This window comes from Macaca thibetana, chromosome 3, assembly GCF_024542745.1.
Source record: "Macaca thibetana thibetana isolate TM-01 chromosome 3, ASM2454274v1, whole genome shotgun sequence".
NCBI lineage: Eukaryota > Metazoa > Chordata > Mammalia > Primates > Cercopithecidae > Macaca > Macaca thibetana.
This window is the reverse complement of record NC_065580.1, coordinates 104,663,409-104,680,418: the sequence shown is the minus strand read 5'-3', so window position 1 is coordinate 104,680,418 and position 17,010 is coordinate 104,663,409. Positions and strand designations below refer to the sequence as shown.

Below are 17,010 nucleotides of genomic sequence, written 5' to 3'. Positions count from 1 at the left end.
GTGAATGACAAAAGAGTGGCAAAGTGAAGAGAAATGCAATCAGGCTCAAACTGAACAAATCCAGAAACAGCTGTTGCAACCATGAGACTTAGTATTTATCAGGTTTTATTTATTGATTCAAGCAAAATTTATTGACTACTTACCAGGTTATGTTTCTTAATTAGGGTAATGGATTCATGAGTGTGTGCAACATTATTCTCTATGCCTTTTTGTATGTCTGAACTATTTCACAAGAAGGAAGAGTTTTCCAATTGAAATCGTTTATCCGTGTTTCAGTGAAAGCTGAGAGAAGAGTCAACCTCCTGGGTCTTTCTCATTCTTATCGAAAGATGCCCTCTTACAGGATGGTCTGATGGTCAGGAAGCAGTCAAAGAGTTAAGATGAGTAAGGCCTCTAACCTGAAGAGTTAGTGATTCTTAGTGTACCACAGTTTTAACAAAAATTGCTCTTATCAATGCCAAAGAGACATTTTTTCTTCCCAGCTAAAAACTTCTAGGTCAGGACCCTCAAATATTCCTATTTACAGAGGGAGAGAAGAAAGAACTTACTTTTACTGAGTACCAACTATGGGCAATTAGAATCATAATTATGCTTGTTCTTCATCGAGGGTACTTGTTTCTCATCAAATTCAATATTCATAGAACATTTTTATTTCAAGTCATCTCACTCTGCAAGAGCTTAGTTTAAGAACGCATTGAAAACATCCCATGTGAATAAAACAGGACCGCTCTCATTGAAGCACTTGGTAAATCCTCATTGTGCTCCATCATTAGACTAAGCCACTGCTCAGCTGTAGCCTGTGGCCTAAAAAAGAATATACAGGCCAACCATTCAGCTGATTTCCTCACCCTCTCCCATCAGAGAGATGCTTCTTTGTATTAGTAGACCCAAATAATTTTCTGTCCTCTCTGCTCTCCCTTTCTTCTTCAATTAGAAATGAGAAAAATATACAGAGATTAAGCTAATCCCTAGATAAAGGAATGCCACTCAAACTTGTAACCAGCCCACCCAAAATGATGACACTGGCTCATGCAGAAGAGCTTTCATCATTCACCCACCCTGGCTGCCATGATTAAGTGTTGGGAAAGAGACCGGTTAGCCTTATGGGGAGAGTAACTCGGTCCTTGGCTGAATCACGAACTGTAAATAACTACCCACAATTCTCCCTTCTGCATCATTTACCTTATGCTGCCCTCTTTCACAGAGGAGAACCTACAGTGAACTGAAAGATTCTTAAGGAATCTGTTCGCTTTACAGAAGGTAGGAACCACCAGGCAACATCAACTGATTTTCCCTACCCCTCCTGTCAGGGCAGAGCAGGGAATCAATGAGATTACAAGTAGGAAAGTGTTTGCAAGCCTTTAGTGCCTCCCATTACTGCCCAAAGTCTACTACCCTGTTACTGACAGGGGTCTAGTTTTCCTGATTCTCAACACTGCTCACCATACTACATGGCCTCTTTGTGTTACAGATAAGCAAAAGTGAGGCCCCCCAAATACTTAAATAATGTGGACAAAGTCACAAACTACACTTAGATCCCAAAGCACCTAAGTCAAAGTCTTCTTTCCAAGGGCAGCACTGAAACAATGACCTGACTACCTCGGGCTGCAGATAGCATCCAAATACAGCAGTGAAAAAAAACCAAAGGCCCAGTGCCCCCAGCCAGTCACTATTATGCCCTGCACTTTATTCAGTTTACTCAAACAACTAGGGATATTCCAGACAAAATTTAAAAAAAAATCCAAGTTAATATTTTAGCTGTCATGAATGTAAAAGAAACATAAATGTCTTTGACAAGCATTGGCAACATGCTGGCTTGTCAAAAACATAGGTTTGGCCGGGCGCGGTGGCTCAAGCCTGTAATCCCAGCACTTTGGGAGGCCGAGACGGGCGGATCACGAGGCCAGGAGATTGAGAGACGATCCCGGCTAACACAGTGAAACCCCGTCTCTACTAAAAAATACAAAAAAAAAAAAAAAAACAAAAAAAAAACATAGGTTTGCTTTTGTCTATTAATAATAGTCTTTATATATACTGTTGTAAGATACAAAAATTATAACTAAATAAAACTGTTAAAATTTGATAAATCTGAAGTTGATGCAACTAATTTATAAAGTATAACACAGGACATCTTGACAGAGAAAATGCATTGTTTTACATCTTAAGCCCTTTATTGACTACAATGCAGAACATTTTATTTTAAGACACAGTGGGTTTTGTTTTGTTGATGTTTTCACCAATTCAACTGAAGACGAAAATCAAGACAATCAAATGGTAACTAGTAGCAGCTTATCAGTAAATGAGAGCAAGTATAGAGACTGTTCTTTGGACTGAGGTTAAATCAATTCGTCAATAAAGGCTTTTCCACTGCCTAACAATTATAACATATTAACAGTCGCCAAATAGCGTTGGATGGGACTCCTCTAGAAATAACTAAAGCCTTTCATTTTATACATGAAATAGCCACAAAATGTAGATGGGTTACATCAACTCATTGGATTTGCCCATCTTAAATTACTCTGAGATTCAGAGAAATCAAAATTTCATCATATGTTGTGCAACAGTTTCTTCAAATACCTTCTCATGCTCAATAAAATTAACATGTCATCCAGACACTCTTTAATCTCAACACATGACATATAAATGGTCACATCCATCATATACACATAGATGATTAGACGACTTGAGGACTATGCAAGGATGGCAAGAAATCACTTGATTCTTTGGTTATGCCCTAGTGACAAATATATATATTTCTTGGCAACCAGCCAATCAATTTTGGAAATAATATTAGCCCACGACCTAATACATTCTAACAGCCTATCCCTCACTTTTCATGCACCATTAGGGCCAGTCACCAATCTCCTGCTGTCTTTCCCAGGCATACATTCTTTTCTTTGGAAACCTGAAATGCCCCTAGATAAATGTGCCCTTCTCCAGAGAAACACATTTCCCACTCAATTACAAATCCTGACTCAAAACTAAAATTAATACAGGCAGGCAATTGAGGGTTCTTAGAAAACTTCCTTAAAAATGACACATGTATGGGATGTTAACACTATCCAATGTATCTGCATGCCACCTTATTAAATTAAAAACACCAGGTGTATTTATACAACATGTTCAATGGCTTACAGGTTAGGATCCTAGAAACAATACATGTCTTATAGCAAAAAATATACATATAATAATCCCCCTATAGTTTATATAAATGATGAAATGATTTTGAATATATCTATATATATACACATATATACTCTGTGTGTGTGTGTTTACAGAATCTGGCACACAAATATTTTAGTCCTTCATTGGCTCTTCCGCTTCAGTGTCAAAGTCACCAGGTTTCAAAGTCTTAAGGATCGAAACAAAGGTCACCGCTGGGGACAAAGGACTGGCTTGATGCACCTTCCCTTATGCAGGACCAAGTTTGCTGGACAGTGGCACCCGGCAATGCATGGCTTGTTGCATGGACCAATTTCATTCCAGTTGTCACAGGTCTTGATACATCCCGGGCCACAGGTATCATACACAGCACCATGCTTACACTGGGTGGCTGAAAAAGAGAAGGAGACAAAGCCATGACATGGAGAAATGCCCCATTAATTCACCCTCAGCCAGATGCCATTTCTGCAGGCTCATGTCACTGCATAGACCTTTCCATAGCTCAGGCTCAGATTTGCATTTTAACAAGAGAACGATAAACACCCAACATTCCTCAAACACTCTGGGAATCAGCTACATCTATAAAAACAAACACAGGTAGATCTGAATAAGAATTTATCTTATTCTTAGATAAGATAAACTATAAACGTGTAAGGCTATAGGAAAATACTTAAGGTTATTTAGTTATTGTACAAATAATTAAATAGTATAAAACATCTGCTGCAAATAGTCCTTTCAGCTATTGAGCTGTGATGAATAGGAATATTTTGTGCAACTACATCAATATTCAAATATATGAAATTAGCCACAGAGAAAAAACCTACCAAGGATATTGGGAATGTGTGACGTATTTTAATCAATGTGATCGTGTGTTAAATTAGTAAATTTAAGGAGTGCTGAAGCAAGACTGGGTTAAGCCAAATAGAGAAACATCAGATGTGTGACTGCAGGGAAGACAACGGCTGGCTGGGTCAGGCAATATAAAAACGATAACGTTGCCATGTCACAGCCAATTTACTATCTTTATTGACTTAGAGGCAAAGTGATTTTGACAAAATTCTGAGAGATCCTGAAAATTCATGACTAGACTTGTCAGAAAAAAAAACAATGCAAACATTCTGGAAGTTCTGTGACACACAGCCTTTTCCATCTGAGTCACATCCAGTGGCAGTCGAAGGGGCCACCCCTCATTTCTCAAGAATAGGAATGTTGACACAAGTAGAAATTTAGAGCAGGGACCCTCCAAGAGCACCAATAACAATTCAATCTTCATTTAAAGTTGCTTTAAACAAAAGTGAAAACAATGGAAGACATGCTCAGCTTCAATGCCTCTATTGTTTATGCTGTCTGCAGAATAATACCTGGTGAGGAATCGTGTAATTGTAAAATTTAAGGATAGAACTGGTTTGCCAGCAAACGGGCCTCACTTTGAGTCTCTCAAGTTATGCATTTAGAGTTGCCACAAAATGTTGATCTTTGATGATATTTAAGTAAAAGAAAGTTAATAAGCACCATAAAATAAATTCTATGAAGGCTTCTCAAATATCCATTGCACTGGTTAAAAACAAATGAGAGAGCGCATTCTTTCCAGGGAGTAATCAACAACTTCTCATCGGCTCTTACTATTCAAAAACCAAGTTTTGTATGAAACAACACATCTAAATAAAACCAACTTTAAACTACATGGCTCGATAATGAACATTTTTCTGTATAGATACATATTAAGCACTGGTGTATTATTTATTTATCCCTGCTTCAACTGTTAACTAAACCACTGACTCTTAGTAAACATCTGCTCTGAACAAAGTCCCTATATGAGATACTTTGGGGATAGAGGTAAATGACATGGCTGCTGTCTGATACACCAGCAGAGGGATGAGTAGTAGCAGCTAATTACTAGTCACTGATATTGAAACATCCCATGTAATCTATGCCTTATTGATTCCTACACCTAGCTTACTCTCAGCTTTCTGAGGTGCCTTCTCAAAGGTAACTTCCTATTCAAAATAACATTTTCATATTCACTACCTCCTTTCCCCATTTATTTCTTTACACATACTACTACCTGACATCATTTCATATTTACTCTGTCTTCCAACACTACAATGTAAGCTCTCTGAGGGTGGAGTTTTTGTCTGGTCCCTCACTACATCTCTAGCTTACACATTTTCTGGCACTTGGCGAGCATTAGATATGGAAGTCAGCAATAAATACTCACTAAATAAAGCTGTTATGAAACAGACATAACCACAACAGAGAGGGGATTGGAATTTTCCATTTGTGCCTAAGGATCTGTACTCTACCCCCTCTTTACACTATTCTGTGATCTGTGCCCTTGCACAGATGTCTCTACAGATGACATCAATGGGCTCCCTCATGCATGGTGGACTCTAGTGCCTTGATCTGGTGCCATTATCTGGCTTGGTGAACGTCACCACCATTCACCTCATCTTCCACTCTTCTGAACTGAGTTCCCAACATTTTCAACTGAATTCCCACCTCTTCTGTGTGGATGGGATGGATGTTCCTTGACTGATAAGAAGAGCACCTGCTGCTTATCCCATCACTGCATTTACAACGTGAAATTGTAGTCATCAGTTTCATCCACTCATACTCTTTCTCTCTCTCTCTCCACATACACACACCAACTCAAATATAGGCTACTAGAGGGGAACGCTGTTCTGTTTCTTTACCTTACGCAGGGGTATGGTGTTTGACATTTAGTAGATACTCAGAGGACTATTGGGAAATAGAGTTGATGGATACATGGATGAGTGAGTGGGTGGATTGACATAACCCTTCCTTTGAGTCTCTCAATTTAGGCTTCTCTGATAATCTTTTGACTTTTCACTGATCCCTTCAAAGTCCTCTTTTTTTCTCTTCTCAGTGACTAACAGAATACCCTATACATTACATTTGCTTAATGATTTGGAAACATCCAAGCTGAATATCATATTTACACACAGTAATTGTATTCATGTGTTGTTACGCTTCGGTAGACTAATGGTGGTCACAACTGGAAGTTAGGATCACCTGGGGAACTTCCTGATGCCCAGACTTCAGCCCAGATCAATTACATTAGAACCCCTCAAGGTGGGATCAGGATATCAGTAATTTAAGAAAACAAAACAAAACACTCATCCTTTCCTTTGACCCTGCCCCACACTGACGATGCTAATGAGCAGCCAAGATTGAGATTTGATCCTGCAAACAAACTCTACATTCATGCTTCAGTCACTCAGAGACTCATTCCTTTTTAGCAACTGAGAAGAAAACTATCTCCAAAGCCGAATTAGGTCCTACTATTTCCCATCCTCTTCTACCTCAAGCCCTACTGGAGCACTTCTCCATCCCAAAGCACTTACCCTCTTTCAGTGTTGGATTTAGGTCATCTGCAGGAGCACCCTTAATTTACCCCTCACTGTCTCTTCTATTTGCACCCATCCTGGATTTGCCATTCTTCTTCTCTGCCCCATCGCTTTCAGAACTTACCCTACTCTTTGTCATAGCACATTAATCTTCTCCCTATGTATTTCGCAACAACAACAAATATTTCCTAAACTATCAGCTTTGTTTTCTCCTTCCTTTCACCTCCAGACTTTGTGGAAGAATTTACGGTCATGTTAGCCTAGTCTTCTGCAATTCATTAATGTTGACAGCTCATCTCCTCACCCACCCCTTGACCGAAGCAGTTCCCTCCAAAGTTTTCATTAATGTCCATATCCACTAACATCTTGGCAACTCCCATTTTCCCAAGACCACTCTGCAAAATATTTGGTCTTTGTGTCCATTTTATCTTATGATAGTGAACTCTCCTCGTTCTTCTGCTGACTCCCGGAGAACATCTCTCTCTCTTGGGTTTCTTTTCCCACTTCCTGGCATTAAATGTTCACATTACCTCCTGGAATCTCCCCCTGACATTGTTTTCTCTTCTATCTCTCTCTTCCTCAATTACTACAGTTTTATCTCTGACTTCCAGTTAGAGACCTCTGAAATCTATTACCATTAGTTCTGATTCTTTTCCCAGTCTAATCAGTTTTATCTTAATTCAAATGTCCCCCACTTCAAATAGGTTTCTGGATATCCCCCCAAGATGCTTTCTCTCCTCTGCAACCCACAGTACTTTTAATGTTATCGTTATTTTCTTATTTGCTTTAATCTCCCAATTACAGTACAGCTATAGTTCTTAATCAGAGATTCATGAGTCCCTGAGGTGCTTTTAAAAAATATTTATTTCTCAGCCCATCCCTAAAGGTTTTTGCTCTGAATCTGCAGTGGTGCATGTGCAGCTATTGATTTTAAAGGTTCTGGGGGTCACTGTGACAAGCACCCGCAGTTGAAGAGAGTGTATCACTGAGGCCTGGGCTCCTGAGGGCAGGATTCTTATCTTCTGTAACCAAAGGTTCTGGCACAGGGACAGGCATGGGGGAGCAGCTCAATGCATGCCTCCTGGATGAGGATTTCATATTAATGACATTCAATCCATCATTCCTTTTCCCAGTGTGGATTTTGTCTGGCCAGTTTTGAGTTCATTTTCCACTCCATTGCTTTCAGAATGCCTCTTTCAACTCACCTTGCCCTCTAGAGGCTTTGCTCCCCTTTAAGTCTTGCAAGGATTCCTTGTAGTATAAAAATTTCTCAGCAGCATTTCTTCTTTCCCACCACATTCTTTGTGTTTCCCTGACTATCCTGTAGCTATGAACTCTCCCATGTCATTTCCTCTCTCTGACGTCTCAATTCTCTCTTCTAGCTCTACCTTTCAACTTCTTCTGAGGCATCTTACCTTTCTACTATTAAGGACTGGTATGTCCCTCAGTCAACAAGTCAAAAGTAGACTGCAGGAAATGAAAACTACTAGAGAAAAAAAAAGATCTCTCTCTCTCTCTCTCGTATTATCCTTCATCCTATAACTACCATCTCCCATTCAATTCAAATTAAATCAGTAAACATCCACTGAGTATCTATGTGTCAGGCATTCTCTTAAGCCCGGGGAATAAAATGTGATCAGATATCATCTCTGTCCTCCAGTTATAGGAGGTTGGGCTTACAAACAAATAGGTAAAGCTGATGTGTAAACAGGTTCTTAGCAAAATATAAGATGTATCATATCAGACAATGAGAACAAAGTACAGGGGAAGAGTAAGAGAGAAAGACATCAGCTCAGCACTGAGATTTGGGTAGAGATCAAGGAAGACTTGAGAGAATGGATCCTATGTAAGCATCAAGTGAGCAAACTTGTCAGACAGACAATGACAAGAAGAGCTTCCCAGATACATAGAACATCAGGAACAAAGGGAGGGGTGCAGGCAACAGCAAGGTACTGTGGCTTAATCAGGGAAGGGTGGATCCTTGGTTTGGTGGGTTGGAGACATGAACCTTGAGGAGGGCAGGTGGTAGGAGACAGAGGCAGAGTAGTAAGCCAGGGTCAGAGACCACAAATGACCCCATCAGCCTTGGCAAACGGAAGCTTTGAAAGGGTTTTAAGCTGTGGAGTGACATCATCAGATTTGCCTTCAATTCAGCACAGCTTTTAGATGATCCTAGAACATGAACACTGACTTGAGCCCTAATTTATCCTCTGGAAATTCAGTTGTTTTTTCAAACTTGTAAAAGGCGTAAGATCATTTCTTAAAACATAGGTGTGATTTGATTGGCACATATGTATTTTAAAAGGATCTATTTTGTTAAATAGTTAAAAAACAACATGGCTGGGCATGGTGGCTCACGCCTGTAATCCCAGCTCTTCGGGAGGCTGAGGCGGGCGGATCACCTGAGGTCTGGAGTTCGAGACCAGCCTGACCAACATGGAGAAACCCCGTCTCTACTAAAAATACAAAATTAGCCAGGCATGGTGGCACATGCCTGTAATCCCAGCTACCAGGGAGGCTGAGGCAGGAGAATCGCTTTAACCTGGGAAGCAGAGGTTGTGGTGAGCCAAGATCACGCCATTGCACTCCAGCCTGGGCAACAAGAGTAAAACTCCGTCTCAAAACAAAAAACAACAAAAACAAACAAACAACAACAACAACAAAAAAACGGGGATCTGCCAAAGTGGTTAGGGTTAGAGTGCATTTATTCTCAAAGCAGCATTCAAACAGCTATAGGTGAAACATAAAAACATTATGTGCCGGCTTTATCAATACATTCAATCAGCATGGCTCTGTGCCTTCCAGAACTCAACCATCTCCACATCCCCCTACGGGGTGCTGAAGGTCACAGTACCTGACTTTATCTCTTGAACTTTTACAGGAGGCATCCAGTCAGTCAAGAAATAACTCAGTGTATATAATTAGGGCAGAGTTGCTGCACGGAAGGAGCTAGAACCATCTGGGGTTTGTAGAGCCAGACAAGGAGGGAGAAAACTGTTCACATAGCCCAGCAGATCATCCATTATGCTACAGAAAGACACAAACACCCACATTTCCAGCACCTTTTCCATGTATAAAATGTATTACTGAGTGTGCAGTGACAATTAGTATCAGTTATAGGCAGGTGGCAGACATTCTGCTGAGGATGACAATGTAACATACAGCAGACAAGATCACAACAAATTTAGAGTCAGAGGGTTCCAAGTAACAAACACCAGTGATAGGGAACAAAGAAATAGAAATTGGAAAGTCACTAAGGTGACTAAGATTTAGATACATATTTGGATGAATTATTTGACACTAATACAAGCACATAAATATGCATTCCTTTTTTTTCCACAATGCTTATGGGTCTCTGTGTTCTCATAATGATTAAGAACGGGGCAACGATGCAAGTTGACCGGGGTTCAACTCCCAGCTTCCTCGCTTCCTAGCTCTGAGACTTTCAGCTAATTACCTAACTATTTTAAGTCTCAACGACCCTATGAGTAAAATGTGGGTAATATAAAGTTACCATATAAATAAAGTATTATGGGTATTATCAAGATAAAATATAACATAAAATACTAATATAGTCCTTGGGGGAAAGGACGTGCTTAAAATGGGTGAATAGCAATATAAATGATTATTATTAAACTTTTATGTACTTTCACTATAGCCCTTAACATATTCGATTTCATTTAGCAATTCCCATGCTAAATTAGAGTTCCATTAGTCCCTCATGCCATAGGTAGTGGGCACATATTGTGTCTGTAGTCATGACAGTGTTAAAATCCAGGTTGGACTTTAAAATGTCACTGGTTCATTCAGAGTTTCTCGCCTGGCTAACTTCTTATATGTTCAACTTCCAAACTTTTTACTCTGGAAGATTTCTCTTTTTTGTCTTACGTGGTCTTAAGTGCTGTCATGAGTCAAAGGACCTGGGAGCTAAAAACAACTAAAGAAGGCTCTTATAGTCTTCAATATTCTACGTGAATCTGAACTGAATCTACTGAGAGATGCTACAGATCTGTGTAAATTTATTTCTTCATGTACCAGCTGTCAGTCTGTGGAAGTTCATAATGTGTGTGTGTGCGTATGTGTGTGTGTGTGTATGTGAGAGAGAGAGAATGTGTATGTCTAAAATGTTCCCCTCCCACTGAATTTCATTTGACGGAGTTATACTTCACCCAGATGGTGCCACTAAGAAGAGGTAAATGGAATCTTTCAGGAGCCATATTCCTTCTCCATTAGAAAAGTAATTTTAGCTCCAGAGACTCAGTCCCTGAAATGAAGATGCTGACGTGAAATGTGTAGTCCTCAAATGCAATGTGTGCACTGAAATGGTGCTAAGTATAGCTCTGGGCCAGGGAGAGAAGGATCATATATCCTAAATCTAATACGATCCCAACAACAGCACTGTCACAGCTAATCAAATTAATAGAATTCTGCTGAGCCCTGCATTATACCAGGATGGATGGATGGATCAAGCTTGACTCCATTTATTTTATTCATTTTCTGGTAGATTCAAGGGAAAGGGGATTCAAAATAAAGGCAGCTAGGAGTATTCAAGATGGCTGGAAGGACCCAGTTCCTCAAAAACCTCACCCTCACATATTCTACCCAGCACTGATGCATTAGATTAGAGGGCAGCCATTTACCTCACCTTTTAGCAGCCTCAGTCACACCTTAAGTGAATTATTTTTATCGAATCAATACTTATCTGAGAAGGGCAGCATTGATAAAGCAGCACACTTGTTGTGGAAGGTTAACTCTGATATAAAGATTGTACTTGGGTTTGCAGAGGAGGGGGCACAACCAAAATGGAGGTCACAGGAAGGTGAAAGGGCTCTGGTGCTTTTCAAAAAACACAAACTAGTGACTGCACCAAGGGGCAGCTGAGGAAGCTTCAGCAACTCCCAAAAATCCATCATCCTACCTCCCCACAGCCACCCAAGTAAACACAGGGGTTACCTCAGGGGTTTCAACACAGGCTGCAGGTCAGAATCACCTGGGGAGTTTTAAAAGGTACACGAGGCCAGTTGAAGAAAGGCATCAGCGCACAGGGCACAGGCTTAGGTTCCTGGTTCATTTTTTAAGCTCCCAGGGTGATTCCAATGTCCAGACAGGTTATAACGCACGGGTCTAAGTGAACGCAATGTCTGCACACTGCAATCACAGCTTCAAGGCAATTCTTCTTGATGCTTCTTTTTAACCAGGTGACCACTCTTATCTTCAACCAATGTAGACATTCTGGAGTCAGTAGTGGCATGAGTGGCCTTCTTTTCTGAGATGTGAGCTAAGGCTATTAAGACTAGGGTAGTAGGCTGAAAATCCCAGTCTCTTTGTTTCAGGTAAATCTGGCCCTTCAAAGACAAAAATTTGCCAATCCTTGAACTAGGTGACAACTATTCAGTTCATTTCTCCTTCAAATCTAAGTAACAACAGCAGCTACCGTTGACATCTTCTATGAGTTGGACACTGTTTGAGATGCTTCATGCATATATCACTAATGTTTGTAACTAGATAGCAGGCATTATTCTAAAATTGCAAATTTCTAAAATCTAGACTCTCTCCCTTCCTCTCCACATGCACTGTCACCATCTTAATCCAAGCCACCATCAGTTTTTCACCAGGACTATCACAATAGCCTCCTGCCTAGTATCCTGGTTTCAATCTTGTCCCCTTCCAATCTATTCTCTATCTAGTATCCAGGGTCATCTTTGGAAAGCACAAAGAGGCTTGCTTAGAAGCTATCAGAGGCTTCCATTTCTCTTGGAATAAAAGCTAGACTCCTTTCAAAGCCCTGCCAAGTCCTGCGTCATTCAGCTCCTGCTCCTACTCCACCTTCCTCTTACGCCCCTCTTCCCCTAGCCCACCCCAGGCTCAAACCTCACTGGCTCCTCTCCACTTTGAGAGCATGCTAATAATTTTTCTCCTACCTTATGCCATCAAACATGTTTCCTCTGCATAGAATGCTTGCCCTCACTCCCTTCACTCCTTCAGGGCAAGGCTAAAATATCATCTGTAGAGAAGCCTCCCTCTTCATCCCATCTCAGCCCTCTCCAATGGTTTCCTACCACTCTGCCCTGTTCGTTTCCTTCCTCATACTTACTGTAATTTGCAAGTTTTTATTTTTATTGTAGAGTTATGTTTTTGTTTGTTTCTCCCACTAGGCTGCCAGTGCGTCAATGGCTGGGGCTTCATCTCTTATACCCATGAAAGTACCCAGTGTCAGCACGGTGCCCAGTACCTTGCCACTTTGTAACAAATATTTCTTGGATGAATAAAGAAGTCCATTTTACAGATATCAAATAAGCTAATTAACTTGCCTGAGGCAACAACTATTATAGAAATCTCTCAGAAGGGAAAAAAATTCTACTAGGCTTTGTATAATGATCTCTAAAAAAAAAAGTATCTTATTTATCCTGAAGACCTTAAATGACTGTAATTGTCCCAAATCTCCTTTGCTTCACACATAACCTAAGCCATAGCAATGACCGTCCATGAGCTAAGTCTATCCAGCTGATAGTTTGAGGTCAAGAGGATTTTGCAACAGTGGAAATCTTTAAATTGCTTAAATATGCTTGTCACAAAGCATTTATCTTAAGTGCTGTCTACCTTGCCCAGTGGGAAGTCCCTGTATTTTATCAAGTAGCAATCCAGTTGGCCTACTGAAGGGATTTTCCTCTGACAAAGGGACACGTGGCCATTCACGTCAGCATCCACAAGTCACCTCCACTGCCATCTTGGGCATTGCAGTAAACTTCTGATGGGTAGATCCACCAGGACTTTCTTACCTGCACAATTCTGCTGAGGCTCCCAGTGGACTTTGATGCCCTCTCTCTGGCAGGCCCGGGTATATGCCAAAAATGACTCGCAGTAACAGTTTTTATGGACTGGACATTCACACATGTCTGTCACACAGGACCTATAGGACCCAATAGAGAGATACAAACATTTAAAAATATCAAACATAAACACCCTAAATATAACTTCAGAAAGGGTCGTAGATGGGGAAACCTGATTGGCCCATTAAAATGTCTATTTTAGATTGGAAACCTAAATTGGCAAAATTCTGCATGGGACTTAAGTGCTGGATACCTCTGAACAATGTGATATTAGATTTCCTTTCTTCTAGAGAAAGATTATCCAAAAGAACTTGCTGTAAGGATAGACATATTCTATCATCACCACTGTGCAAAACCACTCTGTATTTGGCTACTGAGTATCTGGAATGTGGCTGCCACAACGGAGGAACCAAGTTTCTAATTTGCTTTAATTTTAATTAACTTAGATGTAAATAGCCCCATGCGCCTAATGGCTACCCTACTGGAATACCATCACCATCTTGTGACAAGCACTGATATAAAACTAATAAATTTTACTGCAATGTTTCCAAAAATGGTAACCAACTTGATAAAAACACAAAATCCCATGGCTTTCTGAAGACAGACAATTAGAATTCATTTCTCTAATATCTTAGAATCTTACTCTTTTAAGGACCACTGAATCTTCAGTCTTTAGAATGTAAAGTGACAAATTCAAATTAAAGCAAATATTTCAGGCCTCTAATTAGACTGCAAGATGAACAGGATTAAACCAAAGTCTCTATAGCTGAAATATGGAAATGATGGACCAGGACATAAATTGAGCGGAAATGCAAACTAACAAATTTTTAAACATCTTGACCACAAAGACATATTAATGGCCTTACATTGGTATATAATATTACAGTTTACACACACAGCCTGTCACTGGATGGTAAACAAGACATAATACAGTTGCTTGTTCCATAAATGAAGGGGTCATTTTACAAATAAATACATGGGCCCAAAGTCAGCACTTTTAAGTGGAAAAGAGCAAATTAAATTATATCTCCCAGCTTTGAAAGTGGTGTCCTTTTTATTATACCACACAACAACTGTCATCTTCTTCTTTCAGCAAATTTACTGCCTCACAGTTTCGAGTTAACATTTATGCAAGAGGCCTCCAAGATTAATAAAATTAAACTATCCTTATATTTTTAATAACCTTGTTCAGCAAACTCCCTTCCTCACAGAAGCTGTTCAAAGCTGAACACAGAAAAAATAACATCCAAGAGGACAAGCTGCACTTATGATCTTGAAAAGCGATCATGACACTGCCACTGGATGTTAATAACGCCATTTTCCCATATTGTGGGACCTGTGCACAATCGATTGTCGAGAGCAGTCAGCCAGCTCTGGGTGGAGGTCGACACACTATCTGCTCTAAACAGGAATTAAACAGCAAAAAACAGATTCAAGGAGCAACAGGCTCACAGTGAACGCACAAAGTTATTGCAGCCCAACACTCAAGGGCACAGTTTTGGGAAATAGGAACAAACAGGGACAAAAGAGGAACAGATGTAAAAGCTAAACAGCCTCCTTCCATGTCAAGGACTGAGAGATTATTTGATGAGTGATACCTAAGACACGATAACCAGGACAGAAAAAGTGATCTTTTTTCTTTGTAGTAGTCATGGTTGGGTTTTTTTTTGTTTTTTTGTTTGTTTGTTTGTTTGTTTTTGAGACGGAGTTTCGCTCTTGTTGCCCAGGCTGGAGTGCAATGGTGCAATCTCGGCTCACTACAGCTCACTACAACCTCCACCTCTTAGATTCAAGCAATAATCATCAGCCTCCCAAGTAGCTGGGATTACAGGTGCCCACCACCATGCCCGGCTAATTTTTTGTATTTTTAGTATAGACAGAGTCTCACCATGTTGGCCAGGCTGGTCTTGAACTCCTGACCTCAGATGATCCACCCGCCTCGGCCTCCCACAGTGCTGGGATTACAAGCATGACCCACTGCGCCTGGCTCAAGGTTGTATTTCTTAATACTTCTCCCCACTTTTATTATAGAAATCTCCGGCAAATGCATTCAGGCATTAAACACACAGTACTGTCTCTACACTGGGGAGAGCCTCTGGAATTCCAAAGAGAAGCCAACTAAAGCTTGTCCCTAAAATGGTGTCTAAATGTCGGCGTATGAATTCCCCTCAATGCTGTTTCCCTTTGTTGTTTCAATTTTCATTTCAGAATAACCCACACCCATCGTATTTATGCTCAGACTTCACAGCAACATTTTTGGCTGCCCCAGGTTCTAACCTCTAATCCCATTCCTACTTCACTTTTCCAGAAGAATTTGTTCCTCACCCTCTCTCCTGGCCCATGGGGGTAGGTCTCTTTCTGTATACACGGCTCCCACCGCCAAGACCTGGATGGAACGGCATCTCATGGGCCTGGTAAAATGATGGCACATACATGGGAAAAGGCTGGTCTCAGTGTGAGGAAATGTGTCCTCGGACTTGAACGAATGTCTACTGTAATTCTGTAACATTCCATGGACAATAAACCAATAAAATGTAATTTGTTTGGGTAAGGGGATTGTTAGTGAATATTTTCCTTTTTTTTTTTCTTGATTTCTACTTGTCTTATGAAGCTATTTACACAATTGAAGATAAATTATCGATAGCTAAATCCAATTCATTGAGACTATTGAGAGAAAATGTTTTAAGCACACATTTAATAACCACTGTGTACATATACTCCACCTCACCCACAGACAGGCCCTTCTGTCTCCACAGACACAATCAATGATGTGCCTTCACTGTAAAACTAAGGAAGATCTGAGCTTTTATATGATCAGCCACTCATGGGGAACAATATATGAGACAAAAATGTTTGTCCAAGCCAGACCTTTACTTGAAAATGTTTTATGTATTTTTAAAGGCTTGAAATATGTGTTTTGTCTCGGAAGCTAAAATTCAAAAATGTTGTTTCTCACTTATGAAGTTGATGACTTTTACATAAAACAATGACTAGAGTTGGTGAGAGAATGGAGAAGCAGCCATTCCCCTGCCCCACTGGCAGTGGTGTGAAACTGCCAGCTCTTACACGGAGTGTTTTTCAGGGACTGTCTCCTCCACTCCACTTGGCAACGGGATATGAGGCAAAGATTTCACTGCTCCATTTAATAGATAGGGAAGGTGAAGCTTGAAGAAGTTAAGTAACTTACTCAATGTCACAGGGTTGATCATAGATCCAGAGCTGCAAACCTAGGATGACACCTTGTTTTTGTCTGATCTCAGAACCCATATTCACAGTAACTACATTAGGTCTTTCTAGAGAGAAATTGAATAATATTTATACACAGCCCAGACAAAGGTTCTTACTCTCTGATGAAAATTTTACACCTAAGGAAATAGTAATGCCCGTGAATATAGGCTTCAAACCTAGGTATTTTCATCACAATGTTATTTAAATTGAAAAAGAAAAGGGAAATAACCTAAATTGTCCATAATAAGGGCCCAGCTAAATAAATGCAGGTGACTTCTGTGATGAAATACCCTACAGCCATTACAATGATGTTTTGGAAATATATTTTTTAAATATGAGGAAATGTTTGGGAAGGATTAACTAAAAAAAAAAAAGAGAGAGAGAAGGATAACAAAACTGTGTTTCAACATCGTGTAATCACA

The 17,010-nt window shown here is 40.1% G+C and overlaps 1 protein-coding gene across 2 annotated transcripts in view; it reads right to left on the bottom strand.

Moving 5' to 3' along the window:
• Positions 1–2,145: 2,145 nt before the first annotated feature.
• Positions 2,146–17,010, bottom strand: part of BMPER (BMP binding endothelial regulator) — a 245,941-nt gene continuing 231,076 nt past the window's right edge. For both annotated transcript variants that reach the window (XM_050783275.1, XM_050783276.1), the window contains 2 exons: positions 13,310–13,440; positions 2,146–3,553 (listed from right to left, as the gene is read on the bottom strand). In XM_050783275.1, coding sequence (XP_050639232.1) covers positions 3,372–3,553; positions 13,310–13,440 — 313 coding nt within the window. In that variant the 3' untranslated portion in view covers positions 2,146–3,371. The remainder of the gene's footprint in view (positions 3,554–13,309; positions 13,441–17,010) is intronic.